The following is a 21,475-nucleotide window of genomic DNA, read 5'->3' as shown; positions in this document are numbered from 1 at the left end:
AAACATTAAAATAAAACAACAAGACACAGAGAGTTAACAACTCATCTATAGATAGAAACATTACAATAAAACAACAAGACACAGAGAGTTAACAACTCATCTATAGATAGAAACATTACAATAAAACAACAAGACAGAGAGAGAGTTACTAACTCATCTATAGATAGAAACATTACAATAAAACAACAAGACACACAGAGTTAACAACTCATCTATAGATAGAAACATTAAAATAAAACAACAAGACACAGAGAGTTACCAACTCATCTATAGATATAAAAATAACAGTTTGTACCTTTAATAAAACAATAATAAACAGTTTGTACCCAAGGAAAGAAAGTTCTATTGTATTTGGCAACCGTTTATAGATATATATGCATGTCTTTCCTTCTATGAAGAGCATTTCTATATGTAAAAAGGAAATAAAAAAAGATTATACGTACCCAAACATGTATACACTCTTCAAAATGTGGGTACGTAATTATAATCTTTTTTATTTTTAAATGAATCCCCTTCATCTGTCTATTTTTCATCTTGAGATACTTAGTTAATACAATTTAAATGAGCTTTTTATGTAAATGTGTAAGATGTCTGATGTGTCTGATGTGTTCTATGAGAAAAATCAATAAAGAGAGTTGGAAAAAAACTAAAATAATAAAGAGTTAGTACCTTTAATAATAAAATAATAAAGAGTTGGTACCTTTGTTGTTAGAGAGACTTCTGGATGTTGTTGAGGATTTCTCCGTACACGACGTTGAACAGCTGCTCCTTCGACTTGGTGCCGTCTAACTGAGCTGTCACACAAACACAACACAACACAACATTCAGTAAAAACTACAGACTCTTATTGTGAAAATCCTGAAAACACCAAACTCCAGACTCTTATTGTGAAAACACCAAACTCCAGACTCTTATTGTGAAACAGCAAACTGCAGACAGGTTCCCAGACTTATAGAAGTGGTCTGTTGTTAGATGTTGTTAGATGTGATCTGCATGTAACTACTCTAACGGCACTAGATCAACACTGCTCCTCACAGCCTTTAACAGCTGCTGCCTGTCATTGATCCATTGGAACAGAATATTCTGTCTCGCTGCATCAGTAAGAAAACAGGTCAGCCTCTTATTATGTTCTGATGTTAAACAACGATTTGGGTTCATACGGCCCAGAATGAGAGACACAGGGTCAAACTGCAGACTCTTATTGTGAAAACCCAGAAAAAAAAATGAGTCGATAGATAGATAGATAGATAGATAGATAGATAGATAGATAGATAGATAGATAGATAGATAGATAGATAGATAGATAGATAGATAGACTGATCTCTCCGTACCAACGTCTACAGCGGTGGTCTCCATGATGTTCTTGTGTTTCAGGTACATGGGCCACACGTGTCCATCAAACAGACCGGGGGGGTCGGGCACCGAGTAGTTCCTGGAGCTGCAGCAGCAACACACAGAGAGAAACACGTCAGTCTCAGGGCTTAAAGTAAAAAGAAATCCTGAGCCTGAACTTTTTTCCAAGGAGCGGGGTGCAGTGGATCCGACGCATAGACATTATAGGCAATTTAGAAAACAACTTTTTGGCATTGTGCTTGGTGATGTACACAGGGTTCATACACATTTTAACCAACAAATTTCCATGACTTTCCCATGACTTGGCAACAAGTTACCATGACATTACAAGACCTCTAAAACATCAATATATGCATGAAATGTATGAAAACTATGTGTAAAATAAATAAAGTGCGCTGCGGACATGCACGGGAAAAAAAAAAAAAACGAAATCGAATGCGCGCCGTTAAGTCCGCTCGGACCACCAGGTTCTTTTGTACCGACGTCAACAGCGGCAAGAGACCCGACGCTACCTGGCGTATCACTGCCTCGTCACCAGGCTCATACAGTACGAGCAGGCAGGCCAGGGTTGTCTTGCATACGACACATTTAGCTTTGTCTTTGTCCTCCGTCTTCTCCAGCCGAATATTGTGTGTGTGTGTGTGTTTTTTTTTTTTCTCTGAAATTTTCAAACGCCGGAGATCCGGCACGGGGCCGGAATACTTTAAGCCCTGCAGTCTGACTCGTTCAGGTTAACCTCTGGTTCATGCAGCTGCCTCCTCATCAGCACCTGAGGAGGAAAGACTCTACACATCATGTATCTAAATGTAACTGAGGAGGAACTGCTTCTGGTGTTTCATCGTCCGTTACATGACGAAGCCAGAACAGGACGTTTCTGGTTCAGAAAATGATGCAGAATGTGAAACCTGAGGTGTTCTGGGCTGATGATGATGATGATGATGATGATGAGGTAAAGGTGGAATGGTTCTTCAGAAAATAAGTCTTTACTAGAGCTACTTTCATAACAAGTGCCTGGTCAAAAAGACAAAGTGAATTATTGATGTGAACTCCATCTGGTTTCTGTTTCTCTCTGAGCTCTGATGATGTTGTTTGGTGTCTAATATGAGGATGATGTGTCTTGTAACTGAGCCCTGATCGGCTGCAGCCTGCAGCCTTCACCGGTGCACGACACTCCGAGTCTCCTCACAGCTGAATGAATGAATGAAAGAGAGACACTCACCACCTCCTCTTCTTGCATTCTTCGTAGGGGATGGAGATGAAGTAACGTTGGTTCAACACATCGATCAGAGGTCTGAGAGGAGGAGAGATACACAGTTACTACTAAAATTTACCACTTTTTCAGATTTTTTTTTAATGTTAATGTTTTTTGTGAGAATTTTTACCACTTCGTTCTAGAAATGTTTCAACTTTTTTTTGGAGAAATTTTACCTTTTTTTCCCCAGAAATGTCTCTATAATCTTTCATAAATGTAGCTAGGCCTAATTTAAACGTACATTGATAGTTTGTGTATTTCTGGTGTTTTGTCCAATGGGTCCGTGGTCTAATTTGTGTCAGTTTTGGGTCCTTGATATAAAACAGTTAGAGAAGCAGCGTCTATGTGTCTATGTAGAAAGCAGAATAACATCAGACTACACCGCTGCTCTACTGCTCTGTATGATCATTATGGGATGTTTTTATCATCATTATGGGATGTTTATCATCATTATGGGATGTATTGTACCCGTAGGTGTAGAGCAGGAAGCCCTCTACGATGAGGATGTGAGTCTCCTCCTCCTCCTACACATCAGACTACACCGCTGCTCTACTGTTCTACTGCTCTGTGTTATCATTATGGGATGTTTGTAGTATCATTATGGGATGTATTGTACCCGTAGGTGTAGAGCAGGAAGCCCTCTACGATGAGGATGTGGGTCTCCTCCTCCTGGCCGTCGGTCTTGGGGACGATCTCCGTGTCCAGCGTGTTGTTGACGCCGTGAGACTTCTCGAACTTGACGGGGTTTTCTCTCCAGGCGTAGATGGTGCTCATCATGGCGTCCATGTCCAGCGCCGTGACGACTGAGGAGGAGGAGGAGGAGAGGAGGGGGTGACGACGTGTTGAGGTGTGAGGTCAGAGTACAACATGCAACACAAACACACACAGGACCAACACCAGGGTTTCTGCAGCAGCTAATCTCATTTCATGCTTTTTTTCTCTTCATCACTTAGATTTTTATTGAGTTTTCTCATGTATAAAAGGTGAAAAACATTTCAACAAACAAGGTACAAGTTATTTAATGCCCTTTTAATGTCATTTCAAACATGTTTAATGCCTGTGACTGCAAATACTCTACGTTAGGGGTGGGAGAAAAAATCGATTCTCATATATATCGCGATATCTTTTTGGACGATTTTTTTGAATTTGAATTTTTTTTTATATTGTGCAATGTGCATTTGTTCACCTTTTTTTACATCCAGAGAGTCCAGGTTGTGAAAAGGGTTTAAGTTCACTTTATAATGGAGTATGTTAATTTCTAGGCTCCTACAGTATTTGTGTGCAGATAAATGTTAAAAAAGCTAAAGACTAAAAATCATAGAGAGAATCGGCAATATCATAGAATCACAATTTAAATCAAATCGCCATCCAAAAAAAATTGCAGAAGAATCGAATGGGAGAAAAGTGAATCATCGTCCCAGCTCTAGTGTTCATGTGTGTACATACACTGACCTATATACACATACACACACCCAGTTACTTGGTTCTGTGTGTTTATCTGACCAGTAGAGCTGCAACGACTGCTTTTATCTGGTCGATCACAGATTTTTAAGAAGCCTGAGCTGCCGATTCTGATTTTTGCTGCTAGCGATTAAAAGAAAAGTAAAAGTAGCCTGCCACCACCTGAAAATATTAATTTACTGTAGAAAATTCTCCATTTCTTCACCCACGTTTAATTTTACTGTAGATTAACTGTATAAACCCACTATTTTTCTGCTCTTTGTGCTCTGTAGCGATGTAACGATGTCAAAATCTCACTGTATCAATCTATACATTTTTAATCAATTTTTTAATGCCTTTGAGAATTGAATTTAATTCCTTTTAATGCCATTTAATGCCTTAATTTTAGCAAAATATATTAAATGACTTTTAATGCTTTTTAATGACCCGCGGAAACCCTGGAACACACACACACAGGACGAACACACACACAGGACAAACAGGACGAACACACACAGACGCGTCCATAGAAACCGTCTTACCATCGTACTGCTTAAATCCATCTTCACCAACTTCAATCTGATCTTGGGGCTGAAACATACACGATAAGATGTAGCCGGGGGCAACACGGCACCAGAGCTACACTGTGTGTGTGTGTGTCTGTGTGTGTGTGTGTCTCACCTTGAAGAAGTCGTCCTGGTGAACAACACAACAGTTGGGCAGCGTCTTGATCAGCCGGTTGGTCAGGGTGGTTTTACCCCCGTTGGTCACACTGCAGCAGACAAACTATTATTATTAAATATATAATCAAACACATCAATAATCAATCATTTTACTATTTTAATTGCTATTTTGCCTTTTTATTGTGTATATTACTATTTTATTATGTGTAGTTTGCTCTTTATATTTTGCTATTTCTTTATATTCTTATACTATATGTTGTTATTCTCACTGTGTGTCTGTGTAAAGCTGCTGCTGCTGCACTGATGTTTCCCAGCTTGGGATCAATAAAGTCTATCTATCTATCTATCTATCTACTTTCTTTCTATCTATCTATCTATCTTATATCTATCTATGTTTTTACTAATGCACTAATATTTAAAAATGATCGATCTATTGAATGTTTGAAGAGGAAATCTGCAGCTTTTATATCAGAAGCTCGAGGCTGCAGAAAACAGGGCGAGACGACCGGAAGTGTGTGTGTCTGTCTGGGCGTGTGTGTGTGTGTGTGTGTGTGTGTGTGTGTGTGTGTGTGTGTGTGTAGCCTCGAGCTGCAGCTTTGTTGACTAGTGATCGATCCCCTCGGCTCAGATCTCTGTTGCCGGAAGTTGTGGGATCGATACTCGGGTCTATAATCGATCCTCAGGTCTACGGAGCTGCGGAGCTGCGGAGCTTCCAGCGGCGCTGCGCCGAGCTGCTGTCCGCTCACAGCTCCACGTGTGTCGGCCTCACCGGGCCTGCGCTCCCGGCTAGCATGTTAGCTTAGCCTGTTAGCCGCGCTCATTCATCTTTATATTTGTGGAACTACAGATCGGAATCATAAACTTTAAACTGAGTCTGTCGCGTTTACAACTAATTATTATTTTTAAATGTTCATAAATCTGCAAAATCTCGTAATATTTTTTATTATTATTATTATTATTCTAACCTTTATTTAACCAGGTTTGTCCCATTGAGAAGACAGACCTGGACTAGAATGACAGCCCATAGTTTCAACCATAACATAGACTGTATAAAGGTTTCAACACATATTCACATATTCACATTCATTAAAAACATAAAACTAACGAACAAACTAAATTAACGGATAGATGAATAAAACAACGTAAACTTTACCCGCCGATGCCGATGATGTACTTCATGTTGTCGGTTGGTTCGGTTGGTTCGGTTGGTCAGTTGGTCCGGGTCTAGTCCTGGTCCGGGTCTAGTCCTAGTCCTGGTTCTGGTCTAGTTCTGGTCTCGGTGGGACGGAGGAAGAAGCTTGGTGGAGGTGGAGAAGAAGGAGAAGAGGAATCGTCAGCTTGTCGTGGCCGCCATGTTGGATTCTGGGGGAGAAGTGACTCTCTGGTCGCTGCTGGTTCTTCACGGAGAAAGGACCTGAGTTCCTCTGTAGCTGCTACACATACTGCTGCCAGGCCGCTGATTGGCTATTTAAACCTCTCCGGCGGCACGCGCCTCCCGCGGCGACCAATCAGCAGCCAGAGCGACCGCAGCGGCCCCGCCCCCCTCTCTGCTGCTCTCCGCCCAAAAAACACTGGAAAGTTTTAGAAACAAAGAAAAGAAACAGAACTGAGAAATAATGTAAATGATATAATTATTCTGTTTTCTGTTTTGATTCATTTACTCGCAGGAGTTAAAATCTGATGAATAATCTGAGGAGATGATCAGATAAAAACATTTTAATTCATATTTTGACACTTATAATGTCAGTGTCAATGTCAACTTTATTTATATAACACATTTCATATGGTAAGCATTAACTCAGTGTTCTTCAGGATAAAAGCAAGATAGTGATACATGTAAAGTGCATATTAAAACAAAATGTTAAATATGTTTAAAAAAAAATACAAAACCTAATTAAAAGCTTGTGAGAACTGATATGTTTTAATGTTTTTATTGATCCATGTGGGAAATTCACTTGTAACAGTAGCAAAGAGAACAGATATGTAAATAAGTGAGGAATAAAAATAGCTTATATAGAATTTAGTATGTACAAAAATGTATTAAAAAACAAATATATGTAGGCTAATATATTTAAAATACAGAAAAGAACTATATATAGGCTACATGTTGTTTGGTCAGAGTGTCTGGTCATGAATTGAATTAAACACCATGAAAAACATGATATTATCCATCAGACAGTGGACTAGATGTTAGATATTGACTGGTTTATCGTCGGGGCCGTTGAACCTCTTTATTACCAACAGCCTCATGTGAAGTGCAGAGCAGCAATGCATTGTGGGTCGGTGTTTCATCTGACGGTGTGAACAGTCGTGTAATTATATAACACACATTCATATGATACTGGATAGAACCGGATCACCAGAACCAGCGCCTCCTCCTCCGTGTGTTTGGGTCTGAACCTCCAGACCAGACCGTCGCCGTGACAACGCTTCCTGAGGTTTCACCAGAAATATTCCTGTTGCCGGGGGTTTCACATCCTCGACAACCTCAGCTATGAAGGAAGCTGCTGCCAAGAGAAGGAGCTGCTGCTGCTGCTGCTGCTGCTGCTGCTGCAGCTCAGCGCCGTGGTGACGTTTCTCTTCCTAAACCACCACCACCACTCAGTCTGACACGTAATAAAACCATCACACAACTTAGTTTAGTTTAGTTTAGTTTATTATTCAGATCCCCATTAGCTGCAGCAGCTCAGCGCCGTGACGTTTCTGTTCCTAAACCACCACTCAGTCTGACTGAATAAAACCATCACACAACCGTTAGGCTACTGTGTTTAGTTTAGTGTAGTTTAGTTTAGTTTAGTTTAGTTTAGTTAGTTTAGTTTAGTTTAGTTTAGTTTAGCGTAGTGTAGTTTAGTTTAGTTAGTTTAGTTTAGTTTAGTTTAGTGTAGTTTAGTTTAATGTAGTTTAGTGTAGTTTAGTTTAGTTTAGTTAGTTTAGTTTAGTTTAGTTTAGCGTAGTGTAGTTTAGTTAGTTTAGCGTAGTGTAGTTTAGTTAGTTTAGTTAATTTAGCGTAGTGTAGTTTAGTTAGTTTAGTTTAGCGTAGTTTAGTTAGTTAAGTTAGTTTAGCGTAGTGTAGTTTAGTTAGTTTAGCGTAGTGTAGTTTAGTTAGTTTAGTTTAGTTTAGCGTAGTGTAGTTTAGTTAGTTTAGTTTAGCGTAGTGTAGTTTAGTTAGTTTAGCGTAGTGTAGTTTAGTTAGTTTAGTTTAGTGTAGTTTAGTTAGTTTAGTTAGTTTAGTTTAGTGTAGTTTAGTGTAGTTTAGTTAGTTTAGTTTAGTGTAGTTTAGTTAGTTTAGCGTAGTGTAGTTTAGTTTAGTGTAGTTTAGTTAGTTTAGTTTAGTGTAGTTTAGTTTAGTTAGTTTAGCGTAGTTTAGTTTAGTTAGTTTAGCGTAGTGTAGTTTAGTTTAGTGTAGTTTAATTTAGTGTAGTTTAGTTTAGTGTAGTTTAGTTAGTTTAGTGTAGTTTAGTTTAGTTTAGTTTAGTGTAGTTTAGTTAGTTTAGTTTAGTTAGTTTAGTGTAGTTTAGTTTAGGGTAGTTTAGTTTAGTTAGTTTAGTGTAGTTTAGTGTAGTTTAGTTAGTTTAGTTTAGTTTAGTTTAGTTTAGTTAGTTTAGTTTAGCGTAGTGTAGTTTAGTTAGTTTAGTTTAGTTTGTTTAGTTTAGTTTAGTGTAGTTTAGTTTAGTTTAGCGTAGTGTAGTTTAGTTAGTTTAGTTTAGTTAGTTTAGTTTAGTGTAGTTTAGTTTAGTGTAGTGTAGTTTAGTTTAGTTTAGTGTAGTTTAGTTTAGTTTAGTTAAGCGTAGTGTAGTTTAGTGTAGTTTAGTTTAGTTAGTTTAGTTTAGTTTAGTTTAGTGTTGTTTAGTTTAGTTAGTTTAGTTTAGTTTAGTTTAGTTAGTTTAGTTTAGTTTAGTTTAGTTTATTATTCAGATCCCCATTAGCTGCAGCAGCTCAACGCCGTGACGTTTCTGTTCCTAAACCACCACTCAGTCTGACTGAATAAAACCATCACACAACCGTTAGGCTACTGTGTTTAGTTTAGTGTAGTTTAGTTTAGTTTAGTTTAGTTAGTTTAGTTTAGTTTAGTTTAGCGCAGTGTAGTTTAGTTTAGTTAGTTTAGTTTAGTTTAGTGTAGTTTAGTTTAATGTAGTTTAGTGTAGTTTAGTTTAGTTTAGTTAGTTTAGTTAAGTTTAGCGTAGTGTAGTTTAGTTAGTTTAGCGTAGTGTAGTTTAGTTAGTTTAGTTAATTTAGCGTAGTGTAGTTTAGTTAGTTTAGTTTAGCGTAGTTTAGTTAGTTAAGTTAGTTTAGCGTAGTGTAGTTTAGTTAGTTTAGCGTAGTGTAGTTTAGTTAGTTTAGTTTAGTTTAGCGTAGTGTAGTTTAGTTAGTTTAGTTTAGCGTAGTGTAGTTTAGTTAGTTTAGCGTAGTGTAGTTTAGTTAGTTTAGTTTAGTGTAGTTTAGTTAGTTTAGTTAGTTTAGTTTAGTGTAGTTTAGTGTAGTTTAGTGTAGTTTAGTTAGTTTAGTTTAGTGTAGTTTAGTTAGTTTAGCGTAGTGTAGTTTAGTTTAGTGTAGTTTAGTTAGTTTAGTTTAGTGTAGTTTAGTTTAGTTAGTTTAGCGTAGTTTAGTTTAGTTAGTTTAGCGTAGTGTAGTTTAGTGTAGTTTAATTTAGTGTAGTTTAGTTTAGTGTAGTTTAGTTAGTTTAGTTTAGTTTAGTTTAGTGTAGTTTAGTTAGTTTAGTTTAGTTAGTTTAGTGTAGTGTAGTTTAGTTTAGGGTAGTTTAGTTTAGTTAGTTTAGTGTAGTTTAGTGTAGTTTAGTTAGTTTAGTTTAGTTTAGTTAGTTTAGTTTAGTTTAGTTAGTTTAGTTTAGCGTAGTGTAGTTTAGTTAGTTTAGTTTAGTTTGTTTAGTTTAGTGTAGTTTAGTTTAGTTTAGCGTAGTGTAGTTTAGTTTAGTTTAGTGTAGTTTAGTTTAGTGTAGTGTAGTTTAGTTTAGTTTAGTGTAGTTTAGTTTAGTTTAGTTAAGCGTAGTGTAGTTTAGTGTAGTTTAGTTTAGTTAGTTTAGTTTAGTGTTGTTTAGTTTAGTTAGTTTAGTTTAGTTTATTATTCAGATCCCCATTAGCTGCAGCGCCGTGACGTTTCTGTTCCTAAACCACCACTCAGTCTGACTGAATAAAACCATCACACAACCGTTATTGTGTTTAGTTTAGTGTAGTTTAGTTTAGTTTAGTGTAGTTTAGTTTAGTTTAGTTTACTTTAGTTTAGTTTAGTTTAGTGTAGTTTAGTTTAGTTTAGTGTAGTTTAGTTTAGTGTAGTGTAGTTTAGTTTAGTGTAGTTTAGTTTAGTTTAGTTTAGTTTAGTGTAGTGTAGTGTAGTTTAGTGTAGTTTAGTTTAGTTTAGTTTAGTTTAGTTTAGTTAGTTTAGTTTAGTTTAGTTTATTATTCAGATCCCCATTAGCTGCAGCAGCTCAGCGCCGTGACGTTTCTGTTCCTAAACCACCACTCAGTCTGACTGAATAAAACCATCACACAACCGTTAGGCTACTGTGTTTAGTTTAGTGTAGTTTAGTTTAGTTTAGTTTAGTTTAGTTTAGTTTAGTGTAGTTTAGTTTAGTTTAGTTTAGTTTAGTTTAGTGTAGTTTAGTTTAGTTTAGTTAGTTTAGTTTAGTTTAGTTTAGTTTAGCGTAGTGTAGTTTAGTTAGTTTAGTTTAGCGTAGTGTAGTTTAGTTAGTTTAGTTTAGCGTAGTGTAGTTTAGTTAGTTTAGTTAGTTTAGCGTAGTGTAGTTTAGTTTAGTTTAGTGTAGTTTAGTTTAGTGTAGTTTAGTTAGTTTAGTGTAGTTTAGTTAGTTTAGTTTAGCGTAGTGTAGTTTAGTTAGTTTAGTTCAGCGTAGTGTAGTTTAGTTAGTTTAGCGTAGTGTAGTTTAGTTTAGTTTAGTTTAGTGTAGTTTAGTTTAGTTTAGTGTAGTTTAGTTAGTTTAGTTTAGTTTAGTTTAGTTAGTGTAGTTTAGTGTAGTTTAGTTTAGTGTAGTTTAGTTTAGTTAGTTTAGTGTAGTTTAGTTAGTTTAGTTAAGTTTAGTTTAGCGTAGTTTAGTTTAGTTTAGCGTAGTGTAGTTTAGTTAGTTTAGTTTAGCGTAGTGTAGTTTAGTTAGTTTAGCGTAGTGTAGTTTAGTTTAGTTTAGTTTAGTGTAGTTTAGTTAGTTTAGTGTAGTTTAGTTAGTTTAGTTTAGCGTAGTGTAGTTTAGTTAGTTTAGTTTAGCGTAGTGTAGTTTAGTTAGTTTAGCGTAGTGTAGTTTAGTTTAGTTTAGTTAGTGTAGTTTAGTGTAGTTTAGTTTAGTTAGTGTAGTTTAGTGTAGTTAGTTTAGTTAGTTTCGTTAGTTTAGTTTAGCGTAGTTTAGTTTAGTTTAGCGTAGTGTAGTTTAGTTAGTTTAGTTTAGTTTAGTTTAGTTTAGTGTAGTTTAGTTAGTTTAGTTTAGCGTAGTGTAGTTTAGTTAGTTTAGTTTAGTTTAGCGTAGTTTAGTTTAGTGTAGTTTAGTTTAGTTAGTTTAGTTAGTTTAGTTTAGTTTAGTTTAGTTAGTTTAGTTAGTTTAGTTTAGCGTAGTGTAGTTTAGTTAGTTTAGTTTAGCGTAGTGTAGTTTAGTTAGTTTAGCGTAGTGTAGTTTAGTTTAGTTTAGTTTAGTGTAGTGTAGTTTAGTTTAGTGTAGTTTAGTTAGTTTAGTGTAGTTTAGTTAGTTTAGTTTAGCGTAGTGTAGTTTAGTTAGTTTAGTTTAGCGTAGTGTAGTTTAGTTAGTTTAGCGTAGTGTAGTTTAGTTTAGTGTAGTTTAGTTTAGTTAGTTTAGTTTAGTTTAGTTAGTGTAGTTTAGTGTAGTTTAGTTTAGTGTAGTTTAGTTTAGTTAGTTTAGCGTAGTGTAGTTTAGTTTAGTGTAGTTTAGTTAAGCGTAGTGTAGTGTAGTTTAGTTTAGTTTAGTTTAGTTTAGTGTAGTTTAGTGTAGTTTAGTTTAGTTAGTGTAGTTTAGTGTAGTTAGTTTAGTTAGTTTCGTTTAGTTTAGTTTAGTGTAGTTTAGTTAGTTTAGTGTAGTTTAGTTTAGTTTAGTGTAGTTTAGTTTAGTTAGTTTAGTATAGTTTAGTTTAGTTTAGTTTAGTTTAGTTAGTTTAGTTAGTTTAGTTTAGCGTAGTTTAGTTTAGTTTAGCGTAGTGTAGTTTAGTTAGTTTAGTTTAGTTTAGTTTAGTTTAGTGTAGTTTAGTTTAGTTAGTTTAGTTTAGCCTAGTGTAGTTTAGTTAGTTTAGTTTAGTTTAGCGTAGTTTAGTTTAGTTAGTTTAGTTTAGTTAGTTTAGTTTAGTTAGTTTAGTTTAGTTTAGTTGGTTTAGTTTAGTTTAGTTTATTATTCAGATCCCCATTAGCTGCAGCAGCTCAGCGCCGTGACATTTCTCTTCCTAAACCACCACTCAGTCTGACTGAGTAAAACCATCACACAACCGTTATTGTGTTTAGTTTAGTGTAGTTTAGTTTAGTTTAGTGTAGTTTAGTTTAGTGTAGTTTAGTGTAGTTTAGTTTAGTGTAGTTTAGTTTAGTTAGTTTAGTTTAGTTTAGTTTAGTTTAGTTAGTTTAGTTTAGTTTAGTTAGTTTAGTTTAGTTTAGTTTAGTTTAGTTTAGTTAGTTTAGTTTAGTTTAGTTTAGTTTAGTTTGTTTAGTTTAGTTTAGTTAGTTTAGTTTAGTTTAGTTTAGTTAGTTTAGTTAGTTTAGTTTAGTTTAGTTTAGTTAAGTGTAGTTTAGTTTAGTTAGTTTAGTGTAGTGTAGTTTAGTTTAGTTAGTTTAGTTTAGTTAATTTAGTTTAGTTTAGTGTAGTTTAGTGTAGTTAGTTTAGTTTAGTTTAATTAGTTTAGTGTAGTTAGTTTAGTTTAGTTTAGTGTAGTGTAGTTTAGTTTAGTTTAGTTTAGTGTAGTGTAGTTTAGTTTAGTTTAGTGTAGCCTAGTTAGTGTAGTTTAGTTTGTTTAGTTTAGTTTAGTTAGTTTAGTTTAGTTTAGTTAGTTTCGTTTCGTTTAGTTTAGTTTAGTTTAGTTTAGTGTAGTTTAGTTTAGTTTAGTTAGTTTAGTTTAGTTTAGTTTAGTTTAGTTTAGTTTAGTTAATTTAGTTTAGTTTAGTGTAGTTTAGTTTAGTGTAGTTAGTTTAGTTTAATTAGTTAAGTGTAGTTAGTTTAGTTTAGTTTAGTTAGTTTAGTTTAGTTTAGTTAGTTTAGTTTAGTTTAGTTTAGTTAATTTAGTTTAGTTTAGTTAGTTTAGTTTAGTTAGTTTAGTTTAGTTTAGTTTAGTTAGTTTAGTTTAGTTTAGTTTAGTTTAGTTTAGTTAATTTAGTTTAGTTTAGTGTAGTTAGTTTAGTTTAGTTTAGTTTAGTGTAGTTTAGTTTAGTTTAGTTTAGTTTAGTGTAGTGTAGTGTAGTTTAGTTTAGTTTAGTTTAGTTTAGTTTAGTGTAGCCTAGTTAGTGTAGTTTAGTTTAGTTTAGTTTAGTTTATTATTCAGACCACCCCGTCCAGTCTGAGTGTGTATTGTTGCCCTCAGGCCGTCGGTGGAAGGTGCCTGATTTAAGGTTTCCTTTGTCCCCACGGCCATTCAGCTGGTAAACAGTAGATCATTAATTGTATGTACTGTATGTAGGCTATACAGACTGTTCACGGCTGTTGTAACCTGTTGCATTTGCCCTTTAGGCCCCTTGCTGTTTATTTATTTGTTTGTACAGTGTAGGATTATTGGCACTTTTTAATCATATTTTATCTTGCAGTAGGTCCTTTTAAATCTGCCCATGATATGTTATTTGGTGTTGTCTTGTGTATGTGTTTGAATGTGTGGATCTTCCTGGCTGCAAATACATTTTCCCTTTTTTGGGACAAATAAAGACACTTTGACTTTGACACATTAGCTGCAGCTCCGTGACGTTTCTGTTCCTAAACCACGACTCAGTCTGACTCCTTCTGCCAGTTCACAGACTCAGACTCTGGTTTCTACAATAAAACCATCACCTACACTGCAAAAACTCAAATATCTTACCGAGAATATTTGTCTTATTTTTAGTCAAAATGTCATTTCTAGTCAAAATAAATCTCATTCTACTTAAAATAAGACTCATCACATTAAAAGCAGCTTGTTTTTAGACACTTTTTACTTCTTTCAAGCAGATTTTCACTTGGAATAAGTAGAAAAATCTGATAGTGGAGCAAGTTTTTCTTTCTTATTACAAACACAAAAAACTTGTTTCACTGGCAGATTTTTCTACTTATTTCAAGTGAAAATTTGTTTGAAACAAATGAAAATGATCTAAAAACAAGTTAATTTTTAGGTGATGAGTCTTATTTTAAGTGGAAAGAGATTAGTTTTGACTAGAAATGAGACATTTTGACAAGAAATAAGACAAATATTCTTGGAAAGATTTAGAGTTTTTGCAGTGCAACCGTTATTGTGTTTAGTTTAGTTTATTATTCAGATCCCCATTAGCTGCAGCTCCGTGACGTTTTTATTCCTAAACCACGACTCGGTCTGACTCAGACTCGTTCTGCCAGTTCACTGCCTCAGACTTTCTTCACTTTACTTGAAATCTAGAATAAAACCGTCACACAGCAGCAGGGCCGGTCCAATCCTCCACGGGGCCCTGAGCTAAACCTTTATCTTGCCCCCCCTCTACTACTGCCAATAAGACTATTTCATGTTTTACTCTGTCATTATGAATCATCACATCCTGGCAGGTTTTTACCGTCTATGGTTTTTATTCTGAAATGGCACCAAATTCAGCTAAAAGTCTCAGCAGCCTGAGGTTGATTTACATTTAATCTTCTAGTTGCTACGTAGCTGCTGGGATTCTGAACGTCACCTAGGTCGACTAAAAGTAACACAATAAACCAACAGACGTGAATGCATTTACTGTAAACACATCTGCTTTTTTTTTTAATTTTTTGGTTTTAAATATAAACTGCAACAGAAAAGTGCAACAACAATTTGAAATGCAACAATAATTTAATACGTTTTTTGTAATTACGCAGAGTTTCTCTAAGGATCGACAAAAGTTAGGCACTACAGTTTTAATAGGTAGGGGAGACCGGGGTTGGTTGGCACACCCCTGTTTTCTGGCCTCCTGTTGGTCACAGACTCACAAATGTGACATCAAAATGATCATCTTTTTGAGCTGCACTTATCTAGTTTGTTAAAACGTCTGAAAATGACTCACTTTTTTGCTGAGGGCAAAATATCAGTTTTTTAGTACCAAAAGTAAAAAATTGCCCCCCGCACTTAAAGTGTTATAAAATTGGTTTGGATAGAGATATTGTAAATGTGTTACTTCCAGTGTGTAGAGATAGGAGTCAGCTTCAATTTGATATGAAACTTGAAAGTCTTTGATGAGTGACGTTACCTGGGCAACATCCTATATTCACAAAAGTGGGTTTATTTTGGTCGGGGTTGGTTGGCCGGGGCTGGTTGGCACAAGTGCGCAGTACGATTTTATTCATTAATAAATACATTTTAGAATATAACTGTGGACATTGAAGTGTGTTTAGTTGAAGCTGAGACCTTAACCTTTCATTTAATGCTGGTTTGAATATTCTCACATCAATGATGCCAGAGAGCTACGGCAAAGAGTGAAAAGTGTGCCAACCAACCCCGGTCTCCCCTACTTACCCTTTGGGGCCCCAACAGGTGTTTAGTTTGCTGAGGCCTTGGTCCAGCTCTACACAACCGTTATTGTGTGTGTGCTGAATCTGCAGCGTGTGCGAGCTGAGATTAAAGTGTGTGTCTGTCTGCAGGTCGATGAGGTTTCACAGAGAGACGAGGTCTTCTCTTCTGACCAACATGTGATAAACGCAGCGGTCTTCACCTTTAAGACGCCGCGGCCGATTCTCAGCAGAGCAACGACTTCCCGGTAGAAGAGAGAAAAACCTCGTCACAGTTTTCACGCTTCGCTCCATTCCACAAAGAAAGAAAAGACCTTTTCTACGAATCCACTTCTGTTGTTGTAATGTTTATTACACAATGTGACTGACATGTGCCTTTAACTTCACTCATGATGAAGTTAAACCAGGACACGTCCTTGATATTTACACAAAGCTGCTTCCATTGGCTCATCATCTGTTGTCTGACATGTTGCTCATTTCATATCTAGAATATTAAAGCTGCTGCAGCCTTCCACAGTTTTATCTCCTTATATATCAAGTAAAATGGGAATTTAAATGACTTTACTAATCCTTAAAGTTCATTTGTCTGTCAGTTTGTCTACCATTTGACCAATAAACACAACAGAAATGAAACCAAAGTTGAGTAAAAACTCAGAACTATGACATCGTTTTCATATCTCCTCTCCTCTGCTTCAGAAGTAGAAATACTACAGTGTTAAAATACATCATTAAAAGTAAAGTCTTCATACAAGAAACGTTATTTACTGTGTATAAGATGTGAAATGTACCAAACATTATAATGATCATTATTACCATAAGATAAGTTAGCTTTTAACTTATCTACTTTATAATAACTGGATTATATAGACTCAGTGATATTTGAATCTTGACACATTCTGTAACGTCCTATAATGTTAATGTGAAAAGTAGATAAAGTTTATCTATCAGATCTGCTCTTATTCTCTCTGAGATATAAATGTATATAAAATATAAATGTCATAGTGTCACTATAATGAACACGCGTCAATAAGATGATTTTAAACTCAGAGTCAGATCAATATTTTCTAGTAACATTATAATATTATAGACAAAGCTAAACATGTTATCTCAGACTTCGTTTCAGTTTATCTTGGACGTTTATATTAATATTCTTCCGTCTGCTTTTTGCTTGTTCAGACGTTTCCATTCAGATATTGTGTCAGACTGAAGTGATGGGTGTTGGTCAGGACGTGAATCTGCTTCCTCTTATAATGTTGTAAGACCACTGGACATTTTTACTTCTTGTTATTACTTATTGTAGTCTATAGTATATAGTATATATATCCAGACTTGAGGTGACAGTGGAGAAGAGAACAAGGACCAAGTTGAAAACAGTCCTTCTCTATGAAAACCTCCCACTCCACAATACATGTAAGGATCTTAAAGCTCCTTCAGTGAGCGGTTAGTGAAGCCTCGGTGTTCTGAACCACTCAGACGCTCCGTTGTTCCTGCAGCATCAGATATTTTACCACAAATAGCCGTCGGAGGTGTATATTTATCCTTCCCTATATTAATATCAGTTTAAATCACTTGCTCTGAGCAGCTACTCTGTCGTATGAAGTATCTAATCATGTTGATAAGTTTTGTGCAATGGTATGGAAATGTTTGTATTGTTTGTTAAGTGGATGTTTGTGTTTTTATTGGGTGGCAGAGCAGTTTCCCCTCGGGGATCAATAAAGTTTTCTAATCTAATCTAATCATAGTATATAGTATATATGTTACAGTAGAGGAACGGCAGCGCGGCTCTGAGCTCTGAGCTTTTCTCTCCTGCAGAATCAGCTGCTGCATCAGCTGCTTATAAATGTCTCACTGGGCCGAGAGAAACTTCACTGTTCTCTCTGTTCTTTCTCTTCTCTCTGTTCGTCACATTTCACCTCCGACCTGCAGCCGTCACCTCGGTGTCATCCTCATTCTTCACGTTTAACCCCATTGTGTCTCATTGTGTCTCATACACGCTGTGTTTTCTGCATGACCACAGTTTGTTCACACTGAGTTAGAGACTTCGAGGAAACTTCAGTCTTCAGTCTTCAGTCCCGTCTGCATGTGACTCAGTCTGAGCATCGATGGCCAATCAAACGTCAGATCAAAGCGTTGATGAGGATGAAAAACATCAAGTTCCCTAAACGTTGTGTATTTGTAATGAAACTGAGAGTTAAACAGTTACAACACATTTATATTATAGTCATGTGACTGCCCCCTGGTGGCTGTTTTCTGTCTGTACGAGTTCTTAAAACCTAAATATTTACATTTTATCTAACTTTATACTAACATACTATACTATACTATACTATACTATACATTTTACTCTGTGTCTAAACCATGAATTAGAAGTTCTCTTGCTGCCGTCCAATCACTGGACTGGAATGAACGAAGATGTGAAATTAAATGAATGGTGAGACGACATCTCAGTCAAGTTAATGTTTTACTCTCATGTACAGACAGATATAAAAGTATAAAAACACATTCAGAGCAGTTTGTACTCAGTGTTAAACTGGGACTTCTGCTTTGAGTTACCCTGATCCAACCGGCACAAACCTCTGTTATAAACACCATAAAAATACAATAAAATAAAATGCTGCAGTTTAAATGATAGAAAGCTATAAACAAGATTGATTAATTGGGTGTTGATTGCAACTGTAAATGCTGTTAAATGATTAATTTCTTTTATTTTTTGGCTACACTTGTTCATTTTTGGATACTTGTTTCTTTCTCCGAACATCCCAGAACATCCCAGAACATCCCAGAAACCAGAGGCAACGGCTCTAATTACTCTCATCACCAGAAGCTGCCGGCTCAGTCACAACATGTTGTCGTAGGGAGAGTCTGTTCAGGAACCAGAAGGATGTAAATCTAAATGTTTCATTCTGTTTGTCAGATACATAGAATAAAAGTTCTGCTGAAGCCGCTCCTCATTGGTCAGAAGATGCAGGTGAACTTCCTGGTTATCAGCTGTATAATAATGAGATTAAAGCAGCTTCGCAGCAACAAGAACATCAGCGTTACTAGGCAGATTTAAATAAATGTCAAAATATCAAAAATTCTGTTATCAAGACTAAAATCTGATAAAACATAAATTACATCGTGACAGCAAGTAAATGTTGGTGATCTGTTTTTAACAGTGTTTTAAGTGTTTTGCTTCAGAAGAGAATCTGATGTTTAAAAATGCCACTTTTCAAACTTCAACTTTATACTTTACTTATCTACTTCAACTTTTCACACTCTTACGTTGACTCCAGTTTATCACATGAGAGCAGAACTTAAAATGTTTTCAGAAATTCAGTTTTTGAAATAAAATTCTGATATTTGCCAAATTTCATCAACCATGAATCCAAAATTCTGTCGTTTTCTTTGGAGGAAGATTGAAAATGTATTTATCAAGAATTGGGTGTTACATGTTTACAGTCAAACATTTTCATGGACTGTCGGCTACATTTTTCAAATATCAATAATCCGAGTGGTAACTTAGTGGAGGACGGTCTGGAGATGCAGTCGCAGCAAGTTTGGTGTCAATTGAGCAAAAACTGTGGGAGAAGAAAAGTTTGTGTGAGTGATGGACTGTCACTTCATAATTTGTAATGAGTTTAAATGTAGAAAAGTTTCTAAAGTATTGGGGCGACATCTTGGTTTGCAAAGTTGCAAAAATGTAGCTCGTATGGTTGTTCTGGTAGGAATCTTAAATGTTCACAGCTTTCTAACAGCTTTCTAACAGCTTTCTAGCAGAACTTTCTAACAGAACTTTCTAACAGAACTTTCTAACAGAGCTTTCTAACAGAACTTTCTAACAGAACTGTCTAACAGCTTTCTAACAGCTTTCTAACAGCTTTCTAACAGAACTTTCTAACAGAACTTTCTAACAGCTTTCTAACAGAACTTTCTAACAGCTTTCTAACAGAACTTTCTAACAGCTTTCTAACAGAACTTTCTAACAGCTTTCTAACAGCTTTCTAGCAGAACTTTCTAACAGCTTTCTAACAGAACTTTCTAACAGCTTTCTAACAGAACTTTCTAACAGAACTGTCTAACAGCTTTCTAACAGAACTTTCTAACAGCTTTCTAACAGAACTTTCTAACAGCTTTCTAACAGAACTTTCTAACAGAACTTTCTAACAGCTTTCTAACAGAACTTTCTAACAGAACTTTCTAACAGCTTTCTAACAGAACTTTCTAACAGCTTTCTAACAGAGCTTTCTAACAGAACTTTCTAACAGCTTTCTAACAGAACTTTCTAACAGAACTTTCTAACAGCTTTCTAACAGAACTTTCTAACAGCTTTCTAACAGAACTTTCTAACAGAACTGTCTAACAGCTTTCTAACAGAACTTTCTAACAGCTTTCTAACAGAACTTTCTAACAGCTTTCTAACAGAGCTTTCTAACAGCTTTCTAACAGAACTTTCTAACAGCTTTCTAACAGAACTTTCTAACAGCTGTCTAACAGCTTTCTAACAGAACTTTCTAACAGCTTTCTAACAGCTTTCTAACAGAACTTTCTAACAGCTTTCTAACAGAACTTTCTAACAGCTTTCTAGATAGATCTAGACAGATTTAAATAAATGTCAAAATATCAAAAATTCTGTTATCAAGACTAAAATCTGATAAAACATAAATTACATCGTGACAGCGAGTAAATGTTGGTGATTTGTTTTTAACAGTGTTTTAAGTGTTTTGCTTCAGAAGAGAATCTGATGTTTAAAAATGCCACTTTTCAAACTTCAACTTTATACTTTACTTATCTACTTCAACTTTTCACACTCTTACGTTGACTCCAGTTTATCACATGAGAGCAGAACTTAAAATGTTTTCAGAAATTCAGTTTTTGAAATAAAATTCTGATATTTGCCAAATTTCATCAACCATGAATCCAAAATTCTGTCGTTTTCTTTGGAGGAAGATTGAAAATGTATTTATCAAGAATTGGGTGTTACATGTTTACAGTCAAACATTTTCATGGACTGTCGGCTACATTTTTCAAATATCAATAATCCGAGTGGTAATTTAGTGGAGGACGGTCTGGAGATGCAGTCGCAGCAAGTTTGGTGTCAATTGAGCAAAAACTGTGGGAGAAGAAAAGTTTGTGTGAGTGATGGACTGTCACTTCATAATTTGTAATGAGTTTAAATGTAGAAAAGTTTCTAAAGTATTGGGGCGACATCTTGGTTTGCAAAGTTGCAAAAATGTAGCTCGTATGGTTGTTCTGGTAGGAATCTTAAAAGTTCACAGCTTTCTAACAGCTTTCTAGCAGAACTTTCTAACAGAACTTTCTAACAGAACTTTCTAACAGAACTTTCTAACAGAGCTTTCTAACAGAACTTTCTAACAGAACTGTCTAACAGCTTTCTAACAGAACTTTCTAACAGCTTTCTAACAGCTTTCTAACAGAACTTTCTAACAGAACTTTCTAACAGCTTTCTAACAGAACTTTCTAACAGCTTTCTAACAGAACTTTCTAACAGCTTTCTAACAGAACTTTCTAACAGAACTTTCTAACAGAGCTTTCTAACAGCTTTCTAACAGAACTTTCTAACAGAACTTTCTAACAGCTTTCTAACAGAACTTTCTAACAGAGCTTTCTAACAGCTTTCTAACAGAACTTTCTAACAGAACTTTCTAACAGAACTTTCTAACAGCTTTCTAACAGAACTTTCTAACAGAACTTTCTAACAGCTTTCTAACAGAACTTTCTAACAGCTTTCTAACAGAGCTTTCTAACAGCTTTCTAACAGAACTTTCTAACAGAGCTTTCTAACAGAACTTTCTAACAGAGCTTTCTAACAGCTTTCTAACAGAGCTTTCTAACAGAACTTTCTAACAGCTTTCTAACAGAACTTTCTAACAGAACTTTCTAACAGCTTTCTAACAGAACTTTCTAACAGCTTTCTAACAGAGCTTTCTAACAGCTTTCTAACAGAACTTTCTAACAGAGCTTTCTAACAGAACTTTCTAACAGAGCTTTCTAACAGCTTTCTAACAGAGCTTTCTAACAGAACTTTCTAACAGAGCTTTCTAACAGAGCTTTCTAACAACTTTCTAACAGAACTTTCTAACAGCTTTCTAACAACTTTCTAACAGAACTTTCTAACAG

At 35.5% G+C, this 21,475-nt stretch overlaps 2 protein-coding genes across 2 annotated transcripts in view; one reads left to right on the top strand and one right to left on the bottom strand.

The window, feature by feature from the left end:
* mibp2 (muscle-specific beta 1 integrin binding protein 2) overlaps positions 1 to 6,149 on the bottom strand; it is a 6,548-nt gene extending 399 nt beyond the window's left edge. The window contains exons 1-7 of the mRNA XM_084001755.1: positions 5,882 to 6,149; positions 4,727 to 4,817; positions 4,588 to 4,636; positions 3,222 to 3,408; positions 2,573 to 2,644; positions 1,332 to 1,438; positions 701 to 794 (exon numbers count right to left, since the gene is read on the bottom strand). Coding sequence (XP_083857881.1) covers positions 709 to 794; positions 1,332 to 1,438; positions 2,573 to 2,644; positions 3,222 to 3,408; positions 4,588 to 4,636; positions 4,727 to 4,817; positions 5,882 to 5,907 — 618 coding nt within the window. The 5' untranslated portion in view covers positions 5,908 to 6,149 and the 3' untranslated portion in view covers positions 701 to 708. The remainder of the gene's footprint in view (positions 1 to 700; positions 795 to 1,331; positions 1,439 to 2,572; positions 2,645 to 3,221; positions 3,409 to 4,587; positions 4,637 to 4,726; positions 4,818 to 5,881) is intronic.
* The window catches only part of dtwd1 (DTW domain containing 1), a 376,654-nt gene that overhangs the window by 180,682 nt on the left and 174,497 nt on the right, over positions 1 to 21,475 (top strand). The gene's annotated exons all lie outside the window — the stretch shown is intronic.

This window comes from Trachurus trachurus (genome assembly GCF_905171665.1).
Source record: "Trachurus trachurus genome assembly, chromosome: 3".
In the NCBI taxonomy this organism is placed as follows: Eukaryota; Metazoa; Chordata; class Actinopteri; order Carangiformes; family Carangidae; genus Trachurus; species Trachurus trachurus.
This window is presented reverse-complemented; position numbering and strand designations above follow the sequence as displayed.